The sequence below is a fragment of the Nipponia nippon genome, unplaced genomic scaffold (genome assembly GCF_047370975.1).
Source record: "Nipponia nippon isolate SJK-2023a ecotype South Korea unplaced genomic scaffold, ASM4737097v1 scaffold_4, whole genome shotgun sequence".
Classification (NCBI taxonomy): domain Eukaryota; kingdom Metazoa; phylum Chordata; class Aves; order Pelecaniformes; family Threskiornithidae; genus Nipponia; species Nipponia nippon.
The window spans coordinates 18,835,021-18,848,271 of record NW_028262358.1 but is presented as its reverse complement, the minus strand read 5'-3'; the positions used below and the strand labels follow the sequence as shown (position 1 = coordinate 18,848,271).

At 52.0% G+C, this 13,251-nt stretch overlaps 1 protein-coding gene across 3 annotated transcripts in view; it reads left to right on the top strand.

Moving 5' to 3' along the window:
* Nucleotides 1-13,251, top strand: part of GALNT14 (polypeptide N-acetylgalactosaminyltransferase 14) — a 103,777-nt gene that overhangs the window by 26,044 nt on the left and 64,482 nt on the right. For all 3 annotated transcript variants that reach the window (XR_015708808.1, XM_087776829.1, XM_087776830.1), the window contains exon 2: nt 11,145-11,314. Coding sequence is in view for 2 of the 3 variants with exons in the window: in XM_087776829.1 (XP_087632955.1) it covers nt 11,145-11,314 (170 nt within the window). In the remaining variant the exon portion in view is untranslated. The remainder of the gene's footprint in view (nt 1-11,144; nt 11,315-13,251) is intronic.

The window sequence follows — 13,251 nt, the reverse complement described above, 5'->3', positions numbered from 1 at the left end:
GCTCCAGTGATGGGCCCTTGGTGGTAACACAGCTGTCCTCCACATTACAGATGTCATTTGCTACAAGCCCAGTTACAGCTTTGGTTGGTTTTTTGGTTTTGTTTTTTTTTTTTTCCCCACCCTCCTTCTGTTTCCCTTTTGCATCTCTGATCTTCCTACCAATGTGGGGAGCTGTGCTCGTGCCTTCTCATGAGCACAGCTGGAGGGGACGGTGGGGTGTGCGTCTCCATGCTCGTTTGCCCACTTCTCTTTTTGGGAAGGATAATGCTGCTTAAGCCTATCCCTCAAGGGCAGCAGATGGCTTTTGCAATGGCAGAAGGGGGTCTTTGCTCCAGAAGAAGCTGTGATTTTTTCCCAGCACCGTCTCTTTTCTCCCTGTAGGGATGATTTTTGGAGTAAATTTACCCTAAAATATTGCTCAGGCCTTGATACAAGCTTTGGCCTTTGCTGCCAACTCTGGGTTGTCCTTGGGCTGTCCCTGCTGCATGGACCTGGAGTGTCCCATGCCTCTGTCACCATGCCTCGCTGCAGCTCTGCTCAGTGTTTGCTCGTGCGAGCAGCAGTGCTGTGCTGCTGAAAGGTGGCCAGACCCTGGAGACCTGCCTGTGATCTGCCTGGCCAGGTCACACCAGCTGTGCCCTGCCTCTGGTCTCCATCCCCGTCCCCAGCTAAGCCTGCATCAGCCCAAGGCGCAGCACTTTCTTGAGGCTCCCGCAGCGCCTGTGCCTGTGGCTGGCAGGGACCTGCAGTCCTTCCTCAACAGGCTTATTTATTTTCTAACTCAGCATACCTTGGTACAGTGCATTTCTCACTAGCCAGTGTTGGTTTTTTTTATTCCTATTACTGAGCTGAGATAGGAGAAGGTTGGGCTGACACATACGCTCTAAATTATGCTGTATCTCTGGTGCTGTCAGTCATGTTGCTCCCAAGCCTGGGATCTTGCAGACGCTCCAGCAGCAGGTACCTAAGGATCAAAGGTTTAGATCAGTTCTTGCTGTCACAAATGTTTTATATCTAATTTCTCCTTGAGGAGAGTTGTGGGAAGGATGGGCTGACAGCTGGGTAGTACATGCGCCCTGGAGCATCGTCGCTGTGACCTGAGCTTCATCTCCCTCCACCTGTGTATTGAAGACCAGCTCCGGGTTACAGAAACGCCTGTCTCTCTGCAAAATGTGTATGTGTGAGATGAGGAGGTGGGTCATGTTGAAGCCCTGGTGCTTTTTGTTGGTGGGACAGGCGGGCACCGGCAGGTCCCGTGCTCTGGCTGTGCACTGAGGGCTTGCAGGATGCCCCACAGGTCAGTACCCCACAGCCCGCGCTGCCCTTGCCGGCTATAGAAAATCCGCCCCAGCTCCTTCATCCCCTCGATGCAGGGTAGGGCAGCCCACATGTTTTCTGGTGGTGCTTTTAAATATGTTGAAGAGGTCCTGCTATGACCGAGATTTTCTCTGCCAGTACCAGGGTAGGTACATGGCATGATTTGGTCTGGGCTGGCCCGCAACACATCACTGCACAGTGTGGATCCACCAGGAAAGCTCTCCAAGAGGGCGTGGGGCATTTTGGTTAGTCACCAGTGACGGTTTTCCTCTGCTCTTCCCACTCTGCAAAGAGTGAGAGATGGGAAGAGAAAAAGAGAGATGGGAAGAGCTGCTCAGTGCAGGTGATGCTCCCTGGGGAGCCTCCCACCAAGCGGGAGCCTTGTGAGTTAATTGTAGCAGCAGGGAAACCGAGGCATGGCTGGGGGGGAGGCCGGGGCTTTTCCAGAGCTGGAAATCAATCGCAGGAACAGGGAGTTTTGACTGACGGCATTTCTTGTCCTTGCTGAGCTCCTTCCTTGGAGCAGATTGTGCCTTGATGCCCACTTGGTAAAGTTCTGCTCCTCAAAAGCAGTTAGCTGACAGAGGGAGAGGGAAAGGCAAGCTCGTGGCTTCCTGAAGACAACTAAAGCCATGCATATAACTGCCTTGTGTATTTGCAATTATTTTATTTTGCTTGAATATCTCTTTTTCTAATCTCTAGGTTTTTTTCCCCCTGTTAGAATAAACCAAGGTAAAATAAAGGCTGAGCTTTCCCTCCCTTAGAGGCACTTTTCCCTTCACGTTAATACGCTGCTGTTATCCATCACCCCTCGTTGCTGCTCGGTTTGGAAGGCCGGCCGCTCGGGGAAGGATAGTAGCATTAGTTTCTAAAGCTGTGTAAAGATCCCCATGGAAGCAATTACCAGACAGATTACCCCTGGCTTTGCTGCTGTGAAAAGGCCGCGTCGGGTCAAGGATGCCGAGTGTATTAACAGCACGATCCCTTCCTTGCTCGGGAGGTGCAGTTCAGATTAGCCGCCTGCTTTTTAAAGGGCTGGGTTCAAAGCAGGACTCTGGCTGCTGGCTCTTTTACCCGTCCCTCCCTGCTCCCCTTTCCCCCTCCTTTTCCCCTCAATGTGCCCCATCCCAGGCTGTCCTCCGGCATGTGGGACCCACAGCTCCATGGGGAAGGGGGAGACCTTCTTCGACCTCCAAGATGCTCAAGCTCTGTTGTTTGGTAGGAGCTTTGGCTTTTAAGCAGAAGGACGAGCAAAGCTTAGCTGGAGACCGAGTGCAGCTATGGGCACCTAAGTACTAAATCATCTGCTGCTCCTGCTGAAGCCTGGGAAGGCTGGTTTGACCTTCATGGCTGGGAAGCAGCCCATGTCCATCCTGAAAAGGCACAGAAGGAAAACAAAACGCTGTCTGTCCACGCAGGAGCTCCCTTTTGCCATGCTATTTACCCACTGTGGGTCTGGGCTCTTCCCAATGTGTTTGACCTCTGATGATCCTGGGAATAAGCTGAACCTGGCTGGCGCGGGGGACACACGGGATGCTGCTTTCCTTTCTTTCCCAATTATTACCCCATGTAATTGCCGGCGACCTTCAGGGGAGCAGCTCTCGGGCTCACCCACATTGTGCTGCCAGCAGACGGTGGCACTGAGCGGTGGCAATGGGCTGTGGAGGGGCTGCCTGTGGTGCTCTGGTTAATGTGGCACAACGGCCACGAAGATGCTCTCTGCCATCTCCTGACACCCCGGTGAGCCCGGAGTGGGGTGCCGAGGGGAACCCTCTGGCAGGGGGCAAAGGGGCTCAGGGGAGCTGGCATCAGGCAAGGACGGAGAGGGCCCAGGGGAGCTGCGAGTGTCCCACTGCTGGTGGGGGCACTGGTGAGGACCATTGCCATCAATCCAGGGGGCTCACCACGGAGCAGAGCTGCTGCCAGAGCAGTGGTTTTCCACCTTTTTTGGTTTTTATAAACCTGAAATCTTAAAAAAAAAAATATTCTTAGTGGAAGCAGAGACTCTCTGGTAGACTCTTAAAACCTATTTGGTCTTGTTTGCTGTCCAAAATTACTGTTTGCAGACTCATTAGAAGAGTTTGCAGCCACCAATGGGCTCGGGCTGACCTCGCTCATCCTTTCCTGGGGGACTGTGTGGGAGCCCAGACCTTTTTTGATGGAGGCTTGGGAAGACCGATGCGGCCTGAGCACAAGCAGTTGAGTGTGAGCAGTTGGTCCAAGCAGTCCCATAGCGTCTCAGGGGAGCTGTGGGCAGGGGGAGGAGGAGATGACCAAAAATCTTCTCCATCCACCTGCTTGACTCCCGGCACAGACAGAGGTACGTCTTCTCTTTTCTCCAGTCAGCAGCTTGGTTTGTGCTGACCTCCTAAATATTCGGCTCATTATACAGTGTAACGTATAAATAAAACAGAAGCAGGCAGCAATATTCTCCAGGAGGATATAATCGGCTTCCTTTCCTTTTTAATTATACAGGATTTGTCTTCATGTGCCAGTCTATCCTATGGGCTAATTTATTATTTTAAAGAATTAAAGTCTGTGTTCTTTATGCAGTGAAGTGCTTCTGTGCGTGTGTGCACCTGATTTTGGGGGTCCAAGAAGGAAGAGCATCTTTCCAAGTGGGAACACATGGAATTTTGTAGCTGGATGTTGTTTCTAGAGGTCAGTGGCCTGGGTCTTGCACTCCTCTCCATCATCACAGGGAGGCAGGATTGGAGATGATGGAGGTCACCATGGGGATTCCTTGGGATGTGGCTGGGGCATGCAATGCTGGCCAGCAGCGTGCGTTGCCTCTCCCTCTGCAGAGGCAGGGCGGTGGCCTGATGCTACAGCCAGTGGACAGGAGCATCATCCATGCATGAAGCTCAGGCCCAGGCTGCCTGCAGGAGGTGGGGGTATATTTTAACCTGGCGCTGCTGCCAGCATGGCAAGTGCTTGCTGATAAGCGTGGTGTGAACTCTGAGCTGACTTGCTTTCTCCTAAGGGAAGCCCTGGAAACAAAATTTGGCCTTTCATCAAAGCAGTGAATCTGTCATCTTTCCCTCCTTGCAACTCAGAGTCCCCTGCTCCTGATCTGCAAATAAATTCCCCATTTTGGTGGCTGCCCTGGCCATCCATTTTAAAATTAAAGCTTTGGTACCCTTACTGGAAAAAGCATCAATAATTCTCCAGTGGCTTTTCATGCCGTTGTGTTTGGCTGGAGAGTTTAACAGATTTAAACCTCTGGAGGATGTTTTTGACCCTGTATATCATTTACTGCAGATACGGACAAGAAGATACACAAAAAGCTGGTTCTAGCTGTGATCAACTTAATGATGGCCCAGCTGCCCTAGCTCAGGGACGACTCTTTGCACTGAATCAGCGGCCAGCAGCCTGTGCTGATGCTAGCTGAGCGTCGGGATGTTCAGAGGAAGACACTGGAGAGCCTTCTTCAGAGCCCGAATGGGGATGTTTCCATCCAGGCAGTGGTTGCAGCTGTAGTTCTTGAAGGTCAAGTCTTCTTCCAGTTCCTGAAGGTCAAGTCCTCTTCCATGGCCGCTTTCCAGCCTTTGTCAGGCCTGTTGCCTGATGCAGTAGGTGTCTTGACTGTGTAAACGTGTGTGTGCAGTACAGGAGAGATCCAGACAGTGCCCATGCAGGAGTGGGCATTAGAGGGTGGGTTGGAGAGAGATGGGTAAAGGAAACTGGGCAGTGGGCAGGGAGGGCAGCAAGGGTGGTGATAGCATGGCTATCATAAGTGAGAAAGTGGGATGCTTGCTGGAAGGTCCTCAGGGACTCATGTTCCCTGCTGAGCTAGCAGAGGAGGAGGCGGTGCTCCATCCTTTGAAGCTGGAGCAGCGTGCCTGTGGATGTACGCGAGCAGGGAAAGGTCAGTGGCAGCGAGAAGCTTAATGGTGAATGCTCAGAGCTTCTCCAGGGACCCCAGCTGCAGGACAGGCTTTGCTGGAGAAGTGCTTTGCTTTAATTAGGTATCTGTATTAATATTTTATTTGATTTTTTTATTTGTTCTTTCTTCCCCCAGCAAGTGGGGTCAGAGCAGACTCAGATCTGCAGCTCTCCCTTGAGAGGCAGTAAATCACCTCTGAGCAGTGGAAGGTGCCGGTCCTCCTTGGGGCAGGGTGGGATCCTGGCAGACGTGGGTCTGCTGTGCATTCCCATGGGGTCCCAGAGGAGCTGCCACCAAGGTGTACCTGGGTACTGTGCCCAGGTACCGGTGCAAAAGGAAGAGGAGCTTCACAGCCCTCGAATGAAGGAGCTGGAGCTAAAATCCCCACAGGGCAGAAGACTAATTAAGGGCAGATGATAGCCGGGGCCCAGAGCTACCTCCGTTTCCGATGTGTGGTTGGTGTCAGCACAAAGCTGGAGAAGATGGCCCTGAGCCAATGAAGCACTTAAGCAAGTATTTAACTTCAAACATTTAAACAGGGATTTCTGTGGGCTTCTCCAAATGCCTGGAGTCACTTAAGTTTGCATTTACGTGCTTGATTGGCTTGGGAGCTGTGCAGTTTGGGGAAGGGGAATAAGAGAAAGGGGGTGTGGGACGTGACCCTTTGGGGGTCTGTGTTGGTTCCCTGGCTGAGCGGTACCCGTAGCACTGGAGGATGGTGCTTCAGGATGGGTGTGAAGCCTGGTCTCAGGAGATCCACAGCCTACTTTTGGCACCACCATGTGCTCTTTGGACAGGGCGAAGACCATGGGCATGGTGCTCTGTCTGTCTTCCCCTTGTATGTTGGGGATGAAGCCATCGGGATGCACAGCACTGCATGCACAGGGCTAAGCCAAGCCGCTGGGCTCTGGCATTGGGAAAACTACACCAAAGCTCGACTGAAGGATCTTGCACCTCAGTGCTCCATCTGGGCTGTTTGGGGAGACAGGGAAGAGGACAGAGGCAGCGTGATGCTGCCCCGCTTCTTGCCCCTCTGGGGCTGCTGTCCCTCTCAGTGCATGCACTGGGGGATGAGCAGGGATGAGCCGTACCCAGTTTGAAGTATTATAATCCTTTCAGATGGCATTAGCGCCTCGGCCAGTAACAGCTCTATAATTGAACCTCCTGCTTGCAGGGGCCCCGCGCTTCAGCGAGACGTTTAAATCTCATTTGTATAATGCCTGGTTGCAATTCCTGCTGAAAGATTGCCCTCCACCTCCAGTGGCCCCGCGCTGTGGTGAACACGCACGCATGCTCTGACCGTCCACAGGCAGAGGAGCGACTGAGCGTGGCCGGGCAGCGACATGCCACAGGGCATCCGAGTTTCTAGAGTTTTTGCATGTTTGTGGGAGCTTGTGCTGATGTATTTTTTTATTTCCCCTTCCCCTCCTTTTTTTTAGTGCCTGAGTCTCAGGAAAGGCAGGACGGAGGCTCAGCACCGAGCGCTCAGTGAGGGATTATGTAGGGATGAGATTTTTCCAGGGAAAGCTGGGTGCGTGGCAGGCTGAAGAGCTGTAGAGGCACATTTGGCTGCTGCCAGACCCCCTTGGGGTCATCATTGCACCTGCACAGGCAAAATCCCTTTACCTGGCCAAAGACTGGGGCTCCCTGGCAAACGCCGGCAGCTCTGCCTGCCCGCTGGGCTGGCTTGGGTTTGCTGCCTCCTGAGAGGATGCGTACGGTGCCAGTCCGTTTCACCTTGGTCTAACAGCAACACTCAGCAGCCCCAAGAGGAAACTGGCTTTTATTTTAACAGAGGCTTAAGTTCTCTATTTTAAAACAGTGCCACAAAAGAAGAAAGTGAATCAGAGTCCGCTTTTGGCTCATGCTGCCCACTCCTTTTCTTTCTGGGCAGCTGGAGGCTGGCCCTGCAGACCAGTGTGACCTGCCTGTACCCGGTCACCGCCGGCTCCGCTTGGGCCAGGCTTTTCACCCGAAATGCCCTTTCCCTGCTGGGCCGCCTCACCACGGCCAAGGTGCTGCCGCAACGCGCCGTCCCCGTCCCTGGTGTCCAGCCTGCTCTGGCCTCCCGTGCCGGCCAGGGGCTGCCTGTGGGCACAGGCAGGAGGGGGCAAAGCATCCCATGGGGATGCTGCGGGTCCGCAGCAGCAGCCGGCTGGGTCGCTCATTCCTCCTTCCCGCTCCAGCGATCCCTGCTGTACTGTAATCACACAATTATTATGCCATTAAAATGTCATATTCGCAGAAATCCACATAAACAAGGCATTAGCAGTTGCCAGAAAATTGTAGTTTTACTGCTAATGACCTGCTCTCCCCCCACAGCACCACTCCTTTTTTTTTTTTTATATTATTTTTTCCCCTTTTTTTTTTTTTTGTTTCTGCGCAGTGATTTAAGAGGCAGATGATGAATTACATCTTTGCACCGAGAGGCTTTCAATCTTTAATGTACAGTTGCAGTGAAAAGCTGCCTCCGTGCTTGCTCTGGGGGTTTGCTGTTTGCCCTTCACCAGTGGTTTTGGGGGGGTGCCTTTAGCAAGCTGGTGAAGGAGAAGACTCTCGGCGAGCCCTGCTCTCGGCTGGGTGCTGGCATGAAATGGGAGCTCCTCTCCACAATGAGTTTTGTCCATGTCTCTTTGCCTCAGGGGGGTCCCCTCTCATTAACCCCCCCCAGGGACCCCTCCGATGCGATGTTGGAAGGGGCAGCACTTGTTTGCCGAAAGCAGCCGGCTACCCCTTGGATATTTTTTCCCTCTTTCCTGCAAGCTCATTGAGTCTCTCGAACTCTTAAGCATTGACTGTGTTTCCTATAATTAATACCAGCCATTAAACTGCAATATTGAAAGAGAAATTACCTAATTCCAAGTAAAAAAATGAAAATTTATTACTAGTACATGAGAGAAAATGAATATGAAACTTGGAGAGAGGAGCCCTGTAGAAGATAAATAGAAAGGCAAGTGGAGTATTGACTTGATCCTTTTCTAGTGCAGGGTAATTTGGCTTCTAAAGTGAGTTAGATCATAATAAATTAAATTTAGATTTCTGCACATCAGTTAAATAACTCCCAAGACAGAATTCTGGTGTGAGGAAGAGGTGATAATACGTGGCAGAAACGTTATAATGAATACCTTATCCAGTAACCTGTAACTGATGCGCTGTCCCCAGGTGGGTGAAGGGGATTTCTCCTTATGCTTTAACTTGCTTTCCCCATCCCCGATCAGGTGCCAAGAAACAGGCGAGTACCTGCGTGCAGGTCGGGGAGATCTCCTACCTTCCACCACTTGCGTAGCTTGGGAGCTTTTCATCCGAGGCCGCTGCCTCGCTTTCCCTCACCACTTTGCGCAGGTATTTTTTTGCGGAGGTCGGTGTGCGTGTGTGTCTGAGCATCCTGCTCCAATTTCGGTTACCCTTGCGGGGAAGCTTGGGATGGAAAGCTGAAGAACACCCAGAAGATTTGGACAGGAGATGTGGAATTGAAAGCAAATGACCAAACCCGGGTATCTACTTCTGGCTGAGAAAGTTAACCCAATCCCTGGGCTTGTTTTGTGGCCAGATAGTGGTTAAAATAACTCTTTTATCTCTATTTGGCATCTATTTGCTCTTTATCTCAGATGTGTATTTAGCTACCTGATATTTAGGAACAATCCTACTGATAGTTTTCCTTGACCCAAAAAGGAGAGCCTGGGTGAGTCAAGGTGGGCTGATGTCTTTCAGGTGGAGATTTCACAGAGTTACTAGTTATTCACTGAGGTGTGAACCAAGAATGCAACCCTTGGATGCGGGGTATATCCAGGGCAGGATGAGAAGCAAATGCCATGGGATAAGGCAGTGGTATTTGTCCATGCATCCATTTACTACTGGGATCCCCCAGTAACAGGACAGTAGCAGGGACAGATAAGATGCTGGGGAAATGCCGTCCCAGACCTCGAAGCACGTGCCAGGACCCTCCTGCATGCCGACCCCCTGCTTCTGCTGGGCTGGCCAGAGCCTCGCTGGCCTTGCAACATGTGCAGAAGCTCCAGTTTTCCTGGAGCCACAGCTGCCTGCGGGCACCCTCCAGCCCTCCTGCTCGAGCCATCGGATGCTTGCCCAGCTGCACCCTTCTAGCTGATCCTAGGCTATTGGGCTTAACTGACATTAAAAAAAAATCTATTTATACATCCAACAGCCTCAAGTGCTATGTGGCTGCTTTTAAAAGCCATTTCTCTTCTTATTAAGTTTGATAAAACCAACTTTTGCTTTTCTTCACAGCATTAAAATTTAGGGACTGCAACTCTGTAGCAGTTGTTTTAATGGTGCCAGGCCCCCCGGGGTCATCATGAAATCTTATAAACGTCAGAGTGTTGGTGTCTCCAAAATGCAATTGGCTCACTTTTCCCTGATCTTTTACTGTGGCAGTAAATCACGTTTTGCAAGATGCCTTAGAAAAAACATAAACAATATTTATCACCCTGTGTACGTTGGTCCTCCTGAAAGCCCACAGGCGGGTTACATACATCCTCCTCGTAAACCTGCTGCAGTGACCTTACTGGTTTCATAACTTTCTCCCAGCCTTGAATTACTTTCTCACAGTATGGGTGGTGGCTTGGGGGTTTCTTCTGATCTTCCCTGCACTGGGGTAAGTGCTGGAGGAGCTCCTGAGAAGGTCACAGGGTCACGCTGGGGGAGAATGAATACGGCCCTGTATCTGGAAACCCCTGCATCCCTGAGCTCTGTTGGCTTTTTGGGGGTGCTTGTGTTGCTGTGAAGTGGTGTGGGGCATCATGTGGTTGGAGGCACCTGGCTTGGTCCTGCCATGGTTCATTTGCAGGAGCCGGTGCTCCCTCCCCTTCCTACAACTAGAGAAAACCCGCTGCCTGATGCAAGTAAAATCAATTACGGGATAAAAATTGCCCGTTTCAAAAGCTTCATTTTGCGCTATTAGCAGGCAAATTCGGCTTTGAGATGGTGTGAACTGAGGAGGGGAAAAAAAAAAAAAAAAGAAAAGAAGAAGAAAAGATCAATTATTGGATAAGATCACAATTTTCTTTGGGGCTGAGATGTCTGTAAATGTTCACATCTCTCTGTGTTACACGTAGGCTGAGATCAAAGAGGTTGTGCTGCTGTAACGATGAGATCTTATCGGCGCCACATTGTGCTTGCCAGCTCCGGCAGCGGCACTGCGCTGCTGAGGGATGCTTAAACCCCCTGACAGCAGCATGCTGCTGAGGGATGCTTAAACCCCTTGATGGCTCCAAGCCGCCAAGGGATACTTAAACCCCCTGATGGCTGTCGGAGCTGTCGGGTAACCCCGAAATGCAGCTCCTCCATCCTTTTGGAGCGGGGGGACCACATGGGCACATGCTTGCCCACTCTCCTCCCTGTGGTAAGGCTGAAGTCTTTGATGGGAGACTCGTTGTGGCAAAGACGGACCGAAATCGGACTGGGAGGACGATGGCCCCCTTCTCCCAGGGTCCTGTTGCTGGAGCCAGCTCTGGGGCCAGGGTACAGCTGTGGAAACATGGGATTGTGCTTGATGAAACTACTCCTGCCTGATGGCCCTTTCCAGCCTGAAGGGTTACAGGGGCGATGGGGCATGTGGTGTAAAATACCTTTGTTTTTTTGGCTGGAGAGAAATTAAAACCCTAACAAGACCTTTGCACTTTTATATTTCTTGAGACCATGCTGCTTGAGAAGCGGATCCACCAGAGACCTGAATTTGGTTTCAAATTAGTCATTTTAAATTCAAATTGGCAGACTCTCTTTGACATGCTGTTTCAAGACCTAAGGAAAAAAAAAAAAAAAACTGAAGACCTAATGAAGCTCCTTTTTAGCCTGCTCTTGCGATGCTTGCCCATGCCGCAGGGCTGACTGACCTCCGGCGGGGCTCGGGAGGACCTCTGGAGCGGGGTCAGGTGTCCTCCGGTCTCTCCTCTCTCTAATGGGGCTGACTTTGTGCGCGCAGGGCTCGGACGTGGACTGGGACGACCTTTGGGATCAGTTTGAAGAGCGGAGGTACCTGAGCGCCCGGAGGTGGAAGGGCGGCGAGGACCCGTACCGGCTCCATGCCTTTAACCAGCGGGAGAGCGAGAGGATCCCCAGTGACCGTGCTGTCCGCGACACCCGCCATCACAGGTTCTGCCTCCCCCCGATTTCTCCTGGTCTTCCTCACGAAACTTCATTATATGGGGGGATAGTCCTGTTCCTCTTCAGGGCCGTGGTTTTGGGATGCTAGGTGGGTCTGGGCCCTTCACCCATGCCCAGTGGGTGTGCTTGGGATTGGTTCTGCCTGGGTTGTATTTTTAGGATTGAATCTTTCACTTTACTTGATTTCTTGGCATGTCTGGTGGTCCTAAACCTATTAATGAAAACCTGTATAAATTATTCCAGGACCATAGGGAAACAAAAGAAAAGCCTTTTTTTTTTTTTTTTCCCTTCAGAAAAGTAATGGGTGTGCAAGAGCGCATCTCCACGATGAGCAAAGTCTTCACTGGTGCTGGGAACTCTTGCTGTGCAGAGGACGCAATGAGATGGTGCAAGGGGGATAAAGTAACTGTTGAGCGCTTATTTTGCTCTGCAGAGAGAGGAGCTAATGTGGGGAATAAGGGCCTGTTGCTGAGGGAGGGGGAGAGGAAGGTAAGAACTCATTGGGTTACTAGCAGCTCCAGCACCATCAGGGTCAAAAGTATCCTTTGGCTCCCAAAGGACCTCTTGAGGGAGGCAAGGAGGATTGCAGGGAGGGTTGCCTTGCAGGACCTGCGCTCCCCTGCTGCTGTCAGTGTGGGAAGGGCAGGGTGGGAGTTTTGGTGCACCCTCTCTTGCCGTGAGCGCAGCTGTAGCCTCCCTCCAGTCACCTCTCCAAACGCATCGGGGAAGAGCTGCCCTTCGCGGCTGCAGGTTGTTGATGGTCGTTGGGATTAATTGTTAGTCTCCTGGATGGAGCAATGCCAGGGTGTCCTGCTGGGGTAGCAAATACCCCCAAGGTTCTCTCATTGCAGTTTTCTTCCTCGTCCTCTGAGGGCACAGCATATGCCTGGCCCCCGCCGACGGTCCCCAGCACACAGGCGGTACAAGCCCTTCCCAGGGAGCTGTGCCTGGCATTACGTCCCAGCCCACTGGCAGCAGCTGTCCTCTCCTGCCTTCTCCTGGGAGCCCTGTGGGGGGAAGCCCTGCTCCTGTGGCAGCCCGGTGCAGAACCCAACCCTTGCTGTCCAGGCTCTATGATTCGGAGCAGCCCAACACCCGGCATCTGACCCAACTCTAAATTTCCCCTATTCCAGTCTAAATGCGGCACTTAGGCTGAAATGCTGAAACAGCACCAGTTCGCCAGCCCTATAGCAAGCAATGGTGGTTTTTTATTTATATATTTTTTTTAGCTCCTTTTCGTGGTAAGGACCAGATGCTTCTTTCTCCAGAGAGGAGCTGTCAGCCCTGACGGATGCCTGTTATAGCTGAGCAGAGAGCGAGTTTGCTATTCCTGGAGGGTATTAATGCAGGGGATATTAACCATCTGCCCTATTAAAAGGGAAGATCGACTCGGCTGCCCCCTCGCCGTACCCCCGCTGCGCGGTGGCAGCCACCTCGTTCCTGGGCGGGTGAATGCGGCGCTGAGTGCTCCTGCGAAAGAAAAGTTCTCATTAAGGAGGAAGCGAGGGCACAGCACGTGGGAGGGGCTGGGGCTAATTGCATTTGCTTCCAATTTCCTTAACCCGGTAATTGGATTCTGATTTATTGAATATGTCTGAACAATGCTGTGGATGATGCACCATTAGCCGAGCATTAGAGCGGCCACAGAGGAAGGGGGGCTACCGGGAGATCTGGGGGAGGCAGGCGCTGATGGGTGGGATGGAGCGGGGAGAAGGGTCTGGGCTTGGTGTCCGAGGGGGAGAAGAAGGTGCAGAGTTTGCAAAGCCCTCTCTGGAAGGAAAGCCTCACTCATGGCACAGGTGTCCAGGGAGCTGCCGCAGGTGATGCTGTGGCACTACTGTGCAACCTGGGAGTGGGTCCTGAATTACCCAGTGGAGCTGGGGGGGAAAGCATGGATGAGCATGGCCTGCTCTTGGAGTCGGGAG